At 41.6% G+C, this 17,837-nt stretch overlaps 1 protein-coding gene across 1 annotated transcript in view; it reads right to left on the bottom strand.

Moving 5' to 3' along the window:
• Nucleotides 1-1,403: 1,403 nt before the first annotated feature.
• fam98a (family with sequence similarity 98 member A) overlaps nucleotides 1,404-17,837 on the bottom strand; it is a 26,911-nt gene continuing 10,477 nt past the window's right edge. The window contains exons 7-8 of the mRNA XM_028469268.1: nucleotides 11,548-11,715; nucleotides 1,404-2,268 (exon numbers count right to left, since the gene is read on the bottom strand). Coding sequence (XP_028325069.1) covers nucleotides 1,723-2,268; nucleotides 11,548-11,715 — 714 coding nt within the window. The 3' untranslated portion in view covers nucleotides 1,404-1,722. The remainder of the gene's footprint in view (nucleotides 2,269-11,547; nucleotides 11,716-17,837) is intronic.

Below are 17,837 nucleotides of genomic sequence, written 5' to 3'. Positions count from 1 at the left end.
ACACGCTTTTTTGCGCGCCTGCAGTTACGCACTTCTCTCCTGTCCAGGTTCCTGACACGCCCACCACGCGTAAGTATAGCAAAACTGTGTAGTCTGTGAATGAAGGCGGGGCTGAAGGAAAGGAGGCGGTGATGTCATTTTTTTTTTGGGCTGTCTAGAAATCATGGAACATGGAGTTTTACCAACGCTTGTAAATGTCATTGAAATCTGTGAAAATGATAAAGTTCACTTTTAATTTGAAACGCCTTCATTGATAAACAATGTAACAGGTTGATTTGATCAGATCATTGATCAGATTATTGCAGTGTAACTGAGGATCGGCCGCATTCTGTCCAAGTCACAGTTAAAATCTCTCTCTATCATCATCATCATCATCGCTGTAAAGCGTTAGATGATGGAGATATGAGGAAATAACACACCTGCAGAGCATCCTGCTTTAAAAGTGAAATTTGCAACCCTCAGACCCCTCCCCCTGCTCTCTTGCCCTTCCTCCAAACTTTCCAAAGTCCCTCCCTCAGAGGAGCTAACGAGCTGTTTTGTTCACACAAACTACTAGCTTGATATAAAGCTGTCATTACCTAGGGACAGCTTTAGCAAATATGACAAAAAGTCATTTTTATAGGAGTTGCAGACTGCACCTTTAATACAGAGGGATGTTTACAGTGAAACAGAACTATTAACTTCTATAATACACAGTTTTAAATATAAATAGTTTAAAGTGACCTGAGCCTCATTAAAATATGTGTGGGAACAGTTTATGTTCCATCCTCATCTGCATATGACAGCATGTTTCACTTTGTAGTGGATCAAACTGTGACTTTACGTTGGACATAAAATAGTTGAATCACTGTGACCAACGTGGACAGAAGTCTGTGTCTGTCACAGTTTTAATTAATCACGCAGCAGCAGCTGAGTGATCACAGCTGCTGCTGCACGACGCAAAAGTCTGTGTGGCTTCAAATGTAACTTAGTTCATATTTCTAGTGCAATATAATGTTTCACCTTATGGGGGCGCTGCACTTATTCCAGGGTTAGAAGAACGTAAGATGAAAAGGATTTACACACACCGGAGAATGTGCGTAAAGCTAGATTTGAATGGAACGCCCACATTTCAGGGAGGCTCCACCCACAGTGTGTAACTGTGATGAAGGCGTGCAGTGACTGACTTAAGTACAGGAGGAGAATAGCATACAGCCAGAAACAGCACCACTGTGTGTTTTTTTGGACTTACACGTATGAGAGAATAAAGTCCTTAATGGGAGGAGCTAAAGTAGTTTTTTAGATAAATGTCCATGGACTAATGACTGAAACACTGGAGCCATGGATCATTCTCAGCCAAATATATTCAACAAGTAATTACTAAACCAACAGAAATATGCAAAAATGTAGATTGTTTTCAGCCCTTTGAATGAAAAGAAACATTTTTATTTCTGCATTTATTGCTGATTTACGCATTAATGCAAACAAAAGTTTATTTAAATAACACCAAAATAAAGCTGTTTCTCTTGGTTCCAGTGCTGACTGACGCGATGTTTGGAACCTGAGAAAGTAGGTTTCAATTCTGCAGCTGTTTGAGCACATATTTTAACTTTTCATCAAACTTAAAAATAAAAAGAAGCTCCTCCCACATTCTCGTGAAACTGAAACAAAACAAAAAGACCAAATAACCGAATATGTTTTAACCCAAACAATCAGTGATCAGTAACTAGCCCCGCCCCCTCCTCAGCTGGTGTAATGTCTGCCCTGGTTGAAGCCGGCCTGGTTGAAGTGTTGCCCCCCTTGCTGAAAAAACTGCTCAAACTGTCCACCTTGGTTCAAACCCTGCCCCCCTCGCCCTCCCCAACCTCCCCCTCCTCTTCCTCCTCTTCCTCGTCGACCTCCACCATGGCTGTCTTGGTAACCACCTCCTCCTCCTCCCCCTCTGTGGAAGCCAGAGTCCTGATAGGCTCCTCCCCCTCTCCCCTGATGCTGGTCTTGATAGTGACCCTGGGTGTAACCCCCCCTTCCTCCTCCGTCGGCCCAGTTTCCCTGGCCCCTCCCCCCTCGCCCCCCCGCTCCTCTGCCTCCTCTGTCTCCGTATCCTCCCCCTCCTCTCTCATAGCCCCCTCGCCCCCCCTGGGAGTGGTGATCGTAGCCGGCCCGCCCTCCTCCGTAGTGCGTCCCACCCTGGGGGGCGTCCTGGCGTTTCTGCCAGGAAGGCATCTCTGGGGGAGGGGGCTCGATCTCACATGGTCTCCCTCCCCTGTCCGGCACCCTGCCCATCAGAACCTGCAGAAGAACCAAGGAACGTCCGTCATCATCATCATCATCAGTAAACCTTCTGGTTCAGGGTGAAGACACTAGCCCTCATTTATCATCTATCACGTACACACACACACACTAGCAATGACACACGCACACACACACACTAACAATGACACACACACACACACACGCACACACACGTGCACACACGCACACAAACAATGACACACACACACACACTAACAATGACACACACACACACACACACTAACAATGACACACACACACACACACAACCAATGACACATACACACACTAACAGTGACGCGCACACACACTAACAATGACGCACGCACACACTAACAATGACGCGCGAACACACTAACAATGACGCACGCACACTAACAATGACGCGCGCACACACACACACTAACAATGACGCGCGCGCACACACACACACACACTAACAATGACGCGCGCGCACACACACACACACACACACTAACAATGATACACACACACACTAACAATGATACACACACACACACCAACAATGACACACGCACACACACCAACAATGACACACGTACACACACACTAACAATGACACACGTACACACACTAACAATGACTGACGTACACACACTAACAATGACACACGTACACACACACTAACAATGACACACGCACAAACACACTAACAATGACACACGCACAAACACACTAACAATGACTGACGCACACATACTAACAATGACACACGCACAAACACACTAACAATGACACACGCACAAACACACTAACAATGACACACAAACAATGACACACAAACACTAACAATGACGCACACGCACACACTAACAATGACGCACACGCACACACACTAACAATGACACACGTACACAAAAACACTAACAATGACACACGTACACACACACACTAACAATGACGCAAACGTACACTAACAATGACGTACACACACACTAACAATGACGCGCACACACACACACTAACAATGACACACACACACACTAACAATGACACACACACACTAACAATGACACACGCACACACTAACAATGACACACGCACACACTAACAATGACACACGCACACACACTAACAATGACGCGCACACACACTAACAATGACGCGCACACACACACACTAACAATGACACACGTACACACACACTAACAATGACACACGTACACACACACAAACAATGACGCAAACGTACACTAACAATGACACACATACACACACACTAACAATGACGCGCACACACACACACTAACAATGACGCGCACACACACACACACACACACACACACACACACACACACACACACACACACACACACACACTAACAATGACACACGTACACACACACTAACAATGACACACGTACACACACACTAACAATGACACACGTACACACACACGAACAATGACACACGTACACACACACGAACAATGACACACGTACACACACACGAACAATGACACACGTACACACACACGAACAATGACACACGTACACACACACTAACAATGACGCACACACACACACACACACACTAACAATGACGCACACACACACACACACACACTAACAATGACGCACACACACACACACACACTAACAATGACGCACACACACACACTAACAATGACGCACACACACACACTAACAATGACGCACACACACACACACACACACTAACAATGACACACACACTAACAATGACACACACGTACACGAACAATGACGCACACACACTAACAATGACACACAAAGACACACACGTACACACACGTACACTAACAATGACGCGCACACACGAACAATGACACACACACACACACAAACACACTAACATTGACACACACACTAACAATGACACACGTACACACACACTAACAATGACACACACACATGCACACTAACAATGACACACACACACACACACACACACACTAACAATGACACACACTAACAATGACACACACACATATGTACACTAACAATGACACGCACACACACTAACAATGACGCGCACACACACTAACAATGACGCGCACACACTAACAATGACGCGCGCACACTAACAATGACACACATACACACACACTAACAATGACAAACGTACACACACACACGTACACACACACGTACACACACACTAACAATGACACACACACACACGTACAGTAACAATGACACGCACACACACATACACTAACAATGACGCACACACCAAAAATGACACACAAACACACTAACAATGACACACACGTACACACTAACAATGACACACACAAGTACACTAACGTGCACACACACTAACAATGACGCACACACACGCACACGAACAATGACGCACACACACGCACACCAACAATGACACACACGTACACGCACACTAACAATGACACACACATGTACACTAACAGTGACGCACACACGCACACTAACAATGACGCACGTACACAAAAACACTAACAATGACACACGTACACACACACTAACAATGACGCAAACGCACACTAACAATGACGCGCACACACAAACTAACAATGACGCGCACACACACACACACACACACTAACAATGACACACACACACACACACTAACAATGACACACGTACACACACTAACAATGACACACGTACACACACACTAACAATGACACACACACACACTAACAATGACACACGCACACACACACTAACAATGACGCAAACGTACACTAACAATGACACACGTACACACACTAACAATGACGTGCACACACACACACTAACAATGACACACACATACACACTAACAATGACACACGTACACACACGCTAACAATGACACACGTACATACACACTAACAATGACACACGTACACAAAAACACTAACAATGACACACGTACACACACACACTAACAATGACACACGTACACACACACTAACAATGACGCAAACGTACACTAACAATGACACACGTACACACACACTAACAATGACGCGCACACACACACACTTACAATGACACACACACTAACAATGACACACGTACACTAACAATGACACACGTACACACACACTAACAATGACACACACACACACTAACAATGACGCAAACGTACACTAACAATGACGCGCACACACACTAACAATGACGCGCACACACACACACACTAACAATGACAAACACACACACTAACAATGACACACGTACACACACACTAACAATGACGCAAACGTACACTAACAATGACACACACACACACTATCAATGACGCGCACACACACACACTAACAATGACACACACACAAACACACTAACAATGACACACGTACACACACACGAACAATGACGCACACACACACACACACACACACACACTAACAATGACGCACACACACACACTAACAATGACACACACACTAACAATGACGCACACACACACACACTAACAATGACACACACACTAACAATGACACACACGTACACACACACTAACAATGACACACACGTACACGAACAATGACGCACACACACTAACAATGACGCACACACACTAACAATGACGCACACACACTAACAATGACGCACACACACACACACTAACAATGACACATACACTAACAATGACACACACACACATGTACACTAACAATGACACGCACACACACTAACAATGACGCGCACACACTAAAAATGACGCGCACACACACTAGCAATGATGCACGCACACTAACAATGACACATATACACACACTAACAATGACACACGTACACACACACTAACAATGACACACACACTAACAATGACACGCACACACGTACACTAACAATGACACGCACACACGTACACTAACAATGACACGCACACACACGTACACGCACACTAACAATGACACACACATGTACACTAACAGTGACGCACACACGCACACTAACAATGACGCACGTACACAAAAACACTAACAATGACACACGTACACACACACACTAACAATGACACACGTACACACACACTAACAATGACGCAAACGTACACTAACAATGACACACGTACACACACACTAACAATGACGCGCGCACACACACACTAACAATGACGCGCACACACACACACTAACAATGACACACACACACACACACAAACTAACAATGACACACACACTAACAATGACACACACATGTACACTAACAGTGACGCACACACGCACACTAACAATGACGCACGTACACAAAAACACTAACAATGACACACGTACACACACACTAACAATGACGCAAACGCACACTAACAATGACGCGCACACACAAACTAACAATGACGCGCACACACACACACTAACAATGACACACACACACACTAACAATGACACACGTACACACACACTAACAATGACACACGCACACACACACTAACAATGACACACGCACACACACACTAACAATGACACACGTACACACACACAAACAATGACGCAAACGTACACTAACAATGACACACATACACACACACTAACAATGACGCGCACACACACACACTAACAATGACACACACACACACACACACACACACACACACTAACAATGACACACACACACACACACACACACACACACACACACTAACAATGACACACGTACACACACACTAACAATGACACACGTACACACACACTAACAATGACACACGTACACACACACTAACAATGACACACGTACACACACACGAACAATGACACACGTACACACACACGAACAATGACACACGTACACACACACGAACAATGACACACGTACACACACACTAACAATGACGCACACACACACACACATATTAACAATGACGCACACACACACACACTAACAATGACGCACACACACACACACACACTAACAATGACGCACACACACACACTAACAATGACGCACACACACACACACACTAACAATGACACACACACTAACAATGACACACACGTACACGAACAATGACGCACACACACTAACAATGACACACAAAGACACACACGTACACACACGTACACTAACAATGACGCGCACACACGAACAATGACACACACACACACAAACACACTAACATTGACACACACACTAACAATGACACACGTACACACACACTAACAATGACACACACACATGCACACTAACAATGACACACACACACACACACACACACACACTAACAATGACACACACTAACAATGACACACACACACATGTACACTAACAATGACACGCACACACAATAACAATGACGCGCACACACACTAACAATGACGCGCACACACACTAACAATGACGCGCACACACTAACAATGACGCGCACACACACTAGCAATGATGCACGCACACTAACAATGACACACATACACACACACTAACAATGACAAACGTACACACACACACGTACACACACACGTACACACACACTAACAATGACACACACACACACTTACACTAACAATGACACGCACACACACATACACTAACAATGACGCACACACCAAAAATGACACACAAACACACTAACAATGACACACACGTACACACTAACAATGACACACACACGTACACTAACGTGCACACACACTAACAATGACGCACACACACGCACACGAACAATGACGCACACACACGCACACCAACAATGACACACACGTACACGCACACTAACAATGACACACACATGTACACTAACAGTGACGCACACACGCACACTAACAATGACGCACGTACACAAAAACACTAACAATGACACACGTACACACACACTAACAATGACGCAAACGCACACTAACAATGACGCGCACACACAAACTAACAATGACGCGCACACACACACACACACTAACAATGACACACACACACACTAACAATGACACACGTACACACACTAACAATGACACACGTACACACACACTAACAATGACACACACACACACTAACAATGACACACGCACACACACACTAACAATGACGCAAACGTACACTAACAATGACACACGTACACACACTAACAATGACGTGCACACACACACACTAACAATGACACACACACACACACACTAACAATGACACACGTACACACACACTAACAATGACACACGTACATACACACTAACAATGACACACGTACACAAAAACACTAACAATGACACACGTACACACACACACTAACAATGACACACGTACACACACACTAACAATGACGCAAACGTACACTAACAATGACACACGTACACACACATTAACAATGACGCGCACACACACACACTAACAATGACACACACACTAACAATGACACACGTACACTAACAATGACACACGTACACACACACTAACAATGACACACACACACACTAACAATGACGCAAACGTACACTAACAATGACGCGCACACACACTAACAATGACGCGCACACACACACACACTAACAATGACAAACACACACACTAACATTGACACACGTACACACACACTAACAATGACGCAAACGTACACTAACAATGACACACACACACACTATAAATTACGCGCACACACACACACTAACAATGACACACACACAAACACACACTAACAATGACACACGTACACACACACGAACAATGACGCACACACACACACACACACACACACACACTAACAATGACGCACACACACACACTAACAATGACACACACACTAACAATGACGCACACACACACACACTAACAATGACACACACACTAACAATGACACACACGTACACACACACTAACAATGACACACACGTACACGAACAATGACGCACACACACTAACAATGACGCACACACACTAACAATGACGCACACACACTAACAATGACGCACACACACACACACTAACAATGACACATACACTAACAATGACACACACACACGTACACTAACAATGACACGCACACACACTAACAATGACGCGCACACACTAAAAATGACGCGCACACACACTAGCAATGATGCACGCACACTAACAATGACACATATACACACACTAACAATGACACACGTACACACACGTACACACACACTAACAATGACGCGCACACACACTAGCAATGATGCACGCACACTAACAATGACACATATACACACACTAACAATGACACACGTACACACACGTACACACACACTAACAATGACGCGCACACACACTAGCAATGATGCACGCACACTAACAATGACACATATACACACACTAACAATGACACACGTACACACACGTACACACACACTAACAATGACACACACACTAACAATGACATGCACACACGTACACTAACAATGACACGCACACACGTACACTAACAATGACACGCACACACACGTACACGCACACTAACAATGACACACACATGTACACTAACAGTGACGCACACACGCACACTAACAATGACGCACGTACACAAAAACACTAACAATGACACACGTACACACACACACTAACAATGACACACGTACACACACACTAACAATGACGCAAACGTACACTAACAATGACACACGTATACACACACTAACAATGACGCGCGCACACACACACTAACAATGACGCGCACACACACACACTAACAATGACACACACACACACACACAAACTAACAATGACACACACACTAACAATGACAAACACATGTACACTAACAGTGACGCACAAACGCACACTAACAATGACGCACGTACACAAAAACACTAACAATGACACACGTACACACACACTAACAATGACGCAAACGCACACTAACAATGACGCGCACACACAAACTAACAATGACACGCACACACACACACTAACAATGACACACACACACACTAACAATGACACACGTACACACACACTAACAATGACACACGTACACACACACTAACAATGACACACACACACACTAACAATGACACACGCACACACACACTAACAATGACGCAAACGTACACTAACAATGACACACGTACACACACTAACAATGACGTGCACACACACACTAACAATGACACACACACACACACTAACAATGACGCAAACGTACACACACACAAACAATGACGCAAACGTACACTAACAATGACACACACACACACACTAACAATGACGCGCGCACACACACACACTAACAATGACACACGCACACACACTAACAATGACACACGTACACACACACTAACAATGACACACATACATACACACTAACAATGACACACGTACACAAAAACACTAACAATGACACACGTACACACACACACTAACAATGACACACGTACACACACACTAACAATGACGCAAACGTACACTAACAATGACACACGTACACACACACTAACAATGACGCGCACACACACACACTAACAATGACACACACACTAACAATGACACACGTACACTAACAATGACACACGTACACACACACTAACAATGACACACACACACACTAACAATGACGCAAACGTACACTAACAATGACGCGCACACACACTAACAATGACGCGCACACACACACACACTAACAATGACAAACACACACACTAACAATGACACACGTACACACACACTAACAATGACGCAAACGTACACTAACAATGACACACACACACACACTAACAATGACGCGCACACACACACACTAACAATGACACACACACAAACACACACTAACAATGACACACGTACACACACACTAACAATGACACACGTACACACACACTAACAATGACACACGTACACACACACTAACAATGACACACGTACACACACACGAACAATGACACACGTACACACGTACACACACACTAACAATGACGCGCACACACACACACACACACACTAACAATGACGCACACACACACACTAACAATGACACACACACTAACAATGACGCACACACACACACACACACTAACAATGACGCACGCACACACACACACTAACAATGACGCACACACACACACACACACTAACAATGACGCGCACACACACTAACAATGACACACACACTAACAATGACACACACACTAACAATGACACACACGTACACGAACAATGACGCACACACACTAACAATGACACACACACACACTAACAATGACGCACACACACACACACACACACACACACACACACACACACACACACACACACACACACACACACACACACACACACACACACACTAACAATGACACACACGTACACACACACTAACAATGACGCACGCACACCAAAAGGTAATATCACATCTTACCTTATTAATGGCGCAGGCCGTTTTCTCTCTGATGCGACCGCTGCTGGTGCGTAGGATCTTAGAGAAGTCCAGTCGAGCAGCGAGAAGGTGAGAAACACAGATTGTGCTCCTGGTGGTGAGAGCTGATCGTAGCGGCTGATAAACTTTAGCTAACTTCTCAGAGTGAGTCTGCAACCACAGCAACAGGATGACATCATCATCACGTAATTAACACATTACTTTTATTGAAGAAAGTCAAACACTCATAAATATAAAATCATTTTTATATTACAGTTACTATATTATAGTATTTATAAAACAGTAATAGTAAAGTTCTTTGAATGCAAAGGAAAGTATATTTCTATTTTTAATGCCCGATGTCATGACGTCACATCCTCACTATTTTGTGTTGCTTGAATGTTGCTGAAAAGTTATTAAATCTGCATCAAAAGGAACAAACCATAACCATACCCATAACTATACCTATACCCATAACCACACCCATAAATATACCCATAACTATACCTATACCCATAACCATACCCATAACTATACCTATACCCATAACCACACCCATAAATATACCTATACCCATAAATATACCCATAACTATACCTATACCCATAACCATAAATACACCTATACCCATAACCATACCCATAACTATACCTATACCCATAAATATACCCATAACTATACCTATACCCATAACCACACCCATAAATATACCTATACCCATAAATATACCCATAACTATACCTATACCCATAAATATACCTATACCCATAACCATAACCATACCCATAACTATACCTATACCCATAACGACACCCATAAATATACCCATAACTATACCTATACCCATAACCATACCATAAATATACCTATACCCATAACCATAAATACACCTATACCCATAACCATACCCATAACTATACCTATAACCATACCCATAACTATACCCATAAATATACCTATACCCATAACCATACCCATAAATATACCCATAACTATACCCATAACCATAAATACACCTATACCCATTACCATAACTATACCCATAACCATAACCATACCTATACCTATACCCATAACCATAACTATACCCATAACCATAACCATACCTATACCTATACCCATAACCATAAATATACCTATACCCATAACATAACTTTACCTATACCCATAACCATAACCACAACTATAACCACACCTATACCCATAACCATAACTATACCTATACCCATAACTACACCTATACCCATAACCATACCCATAACTATACCTATACCCATAACCACACCCATAAATATACCTATACCCATAAATATACCCATAAATATACCTATACCCATAACCATAACTATACCCATAACCATACCTATACCCATAACCACACCCATAAATATACCCATAACTATACCTATACCCATAACCATACCCATAAATATACCTATAGCCATAACCATAAATACATCTATACCCATAACCATACCCATAACTATACCCATAACCATACCCATAACTATACCTATAAATATACCCATAACTATACCCATAACCATACCCATAACTATACCCATAACCATACCCATAACTATACCTATAAATATACCCATAACTATACCCATACCCATAAATATACCCATAACTATACCTATACCCATAAATATACCCATAACCATAAATACACCTATACCCATAACCATACCTATACCTATACCTATACCCATAACATAAATATACCTATACCCATAACATAACTTTACCTATACCCATAACCATAACCACAACTATAACCACACCTATACCCATAACCATACCATAATCATACCCATAACTATACCTATACCCATAACCATACCCATAACTATAACTATACCCATAACCACACCTATACCTATACCTATACCCATAAATATACCTATACCCATAACCATAACTATACCTATACCCATAAATATACCCATAACCAGAAATACACCTATACCCATAACCATACCCATAACCATACCTATACCCATAAATATACCTATACCCATAAATATACCTATACCCATAACCATAACTTTACCTATACCCATAACCACAACTATACCCATAACCATAACTATACCTATACCCATACCCATTACCACACCTATACCTATACCCATAACCATAACCATAAATACACCTATACCCATAACCATACCCATAACTATACCTATACCCATAACCACACCCATAAATATACCTATACCCAGTAAACATACCCATAACTATACCTATCCCATAACCATAAATAACACCTATACCCAAACCAGACCCATAACTATACCTATACCCAGAACCACACACCCATAAATATACCTATACCCATAAATATACCCATAACTATACCTATACCCATACCTATACCCATAACCATACCCATAACTATACCTATACCCATAACGACACCCATAAATATACCCATAACTATACCTATACCCATAACCATACCATAATCATACCCATAACTATACCTATACCCATAACCATACCCATAACTATAACTATACCCATAACCACACCTATACCTATACCTATACCCATAAATATACCCATAACCATACCCATAACTATACCTATACCCATAAATATACCCATAACCAGAAATACACCTATACCCATAACCATACCCATAACCATACCTATACCCATAAATATACCTATACCCATAACCATAACTTTACCTATACCCATAACCACAACTATACCCATAACCACACCTATACCCATAACCATAACTATACCTATACCCATACCCATAATCATACCCATAACTATACCTATACCCATACCCATTACCACACCTATACCTATACCCATAACCATAACCATAAATACACCTATACCCATAACCATACCCATAACTATACCTATACCCATAACCACACCCATAAATATACCTATACCCATAAATATACCCATAACTATACCTATACCCATAACCATAAATACACCTATACCCATAACCATACCCATAACTATACCTATACCCATAACCACACCCATAAATATACCTATACCCATAAATATACCCATAACTATACCCATAAATATACCTATACCCATAACCATACCCATAACCATACCCATAACTATACCTATACCCATAACCATACCCATAAATATACCTATACCCATAACCATAAATACACCTATACCCATAACCATACCCATAACTATACCCATAACCATACCCATAAATATACCCATAACTATACCCATAACCATAAATACACCTATACCCATAACCATAACTATACCCATAACCATAACCATAACCATACCTATACCTATACCTATACCCATAACCATAAATATACCTATACCCATAACATAACTTTACCTATACCCATAACCATAACCACAACTATAACCACACCTATACCCATAACCATAACTATACCTATACCCATAACTACACCTATACCCATAACCATACCCATAACTATACCTATACCCATAACCACACCCATAAATATACCCATAACTATACCTATACCCATAAATATACCTATACCCATAACCATAAATACACCTATACCCATAACCATACCTATACCCATAACCACACCCATAAATATACCCATAACTATACCTATACCCATAACCATACCCATAAATATACCTATAGCCATAACCATAAATACACCTATACCCATAACCATACCCATAACTATACCCATAACCATACCCATAACTATACCTATAAATATACCCATAACTATACCCATACCCATAAATATACCCATAACTATACCTATACCCATAAATATACCCATAACCATAAATACACCTATACCCATAACCATACCTATACCTATACCCATAACCATACCTATACCTATACCCATAACATAACTTTACCTATACCCATAACCACAACTATAACCACACCTATACCCATAACCATACCATAATCATACCCATAACTATACCTATACCCATAACCATACCCATAACTATAACTATACCCATAACCACACCTATACCTATACCTATACCCATAAATATACCTATACCCATAACCATAACTATACCTATACCCATAAATATACCCATAACCATAAATACACCTATACCCATACCCATAACCATAACCATAACCATACCTATACCCATAAATATACCTATACCCATAACCATAACTTTACCTATACCCATAACCACAACTATACCCATAACCACACCTATACCCATAATCATACCCATAACTATACCTATACCCATAAATATACCTATACCCATAACCATAACCATAAATACACCTATACCCATAACCATAACCATACCTATCCGAAACCCATACATATAACCATAACCATAAACCTACCTAACCCATAACCAAACCAAACCATTAAATAACTAATACCTACACAAATAACATAACTATACGCCATAAATATACCTATAAACCATAACTATACCTATACCTACCCCCATAACTATACCTAATACCTACACCCATAACTATACCGATACATATAACCATAACTATAACCCATAACCATACCTGATCCCATAACCATAACCATAACCATTAAAATAACTATACCTACACAAATAACCATACCTATACCCATAAATATACCTATACCCATAACCATACCCATAACTATACCTACACCCATAACTATACCTATAACCATAACTATACCCATAACCATAACCATACCTATACCCATAACTATAACTATACCCATAACCATAACAAATTACTTATATTATCCAGAAGTTACCGGTACATAAAGTTTACATAGACTACACATGGTTTCCATCACCACTTGAATGAACCTGGAATGTGTGTAGTCCTGTCAGTAGTCCTGTCAGTAGTCCTGTGTGTAGGTCCTGTGTGTAGTCCTGTGTGTAGTCCTGTGTGTAGTCCTGTGTGTAGTCCCTGTGTGTAGTCCTGTGTGTATCCTGTGTGTAGTCCTGTCAGTACCTTGGCTCTGTCAGACCAACCAAAGGACTGGACGGTCACATCGAGACTTTCAACAACATCTTCCTTCTCCACTTCGTACTCATTCACCAGAGCCTGGTTCAAGGCTTCTATTTGTTCCTGAAGAAGAACAGACACAAGTCAGTGTCAGTAAGCAAACACAGACTGAGGTCAGTAACAGACATACACTGATGTCTGTATCCATTCTCCAGCCTCACCAGGTGAACAGGTCCCAGGCTCTTCTTCATCAGAGGTTCTCCAACATGTTCTGGTGGCACACACGGTTCATGGCTTCTTTCAGCTGCAACACAAACAAACTAAAGCTGCACAAAGAGAATCAACCGTTGATAGCAGTGGTTCTCAACCTGTTCAGCCCCCAGGGACCCCCACCATAGCTGAGAAGTGGCCAGAAACAGGCAGAAGAAGTGGGGTTCAAAAGTGTCATATGGGAACAATTAGTTTAAAACTGCAAATAATCGGCATGACAAATGATAAATGTGTTTAAGTTGGTAAAAAATAATGATGAAATCTAGTGAAAAGAGGTTAAAAGTGACAATAATAGGTCAACATATGTGACATTAGGGGTAAAAGTGATAGAAATGGGTTAGAAGTGATGAACATTAGTCTGGAAAGTGTAAAAATTGTGCAGAAAAGTCATTTAAATGTGAGTAGAAATGTCAGAAATGGGAGAAATGTAGCAAAAACACATTAAAAGGAGCAAAAATATGGCAAGAAAAGTGATGAAATAGGTTAAAAATATGGTGATGTTTGGGGGAGTTGTAGCAAAATGAAAAAATAGCAAAAATGGTCTCAAATTGTTGAGAAAAAATATGCTTAGTTTCTTGAAGGCGTTGGAGACGTCCTCCCAGTGTCTTGCAACCCCAAAGTTGAGAATCCCTGGTTTATAGGATCTTTAGTTTTTCAGTATTTTTATAAATATAATGTTTGTTGAGTCCTAACGAGTCATTCTGAATCATAATGACCTTTATCTTTAGTTTTGGTTGAACTCTAAAGAGATGAAGGATTTAGAGTCAGACCTTTGTTCAACCTGCAGGCAGCTTAATAAAGAGGGAGGAGTGATCTGACTGACCTTCTTCTCAATCCCAGTGAAGAACTGAAACATGGTGTGTTGCGGGGGGCTTGGACAGCCCAGGGCCTGCAGATCATCTTCAGCTCCTGGAACACGGGGCTAACCCTGGTCCTGGGCTTTTACCCTGAGGTTTGTTCACCAAGATCATCCGCGATGCCTCCAACTCAGACCCAGGAACGCTAAACAACATCCACTCACATTAATAAGGACCATGTACTTCACAGGTACATCACAGGTATTTGTAATAAAACA

Source organism: Gouania willdenowi, chromosome 15, assembly GCF_900634775.1.
Source record: "Gouania willdenowi chromosome 15, fGouWil2.1, whole genome shotgun sequence".
Classification (NCBI taxonomy): domain Eukaryota; kingdom Metazoa; phylum Chordata; class Actinopteri; order Blenniiformes; family Gobiesocidae; genus Gouania; species Gouania willdenowi.
The sequence above is the reverse complement of the archived record's forward strand: the minus strand, read 5'-3'. Positions and strand labels throughout refer to the sequence as shown.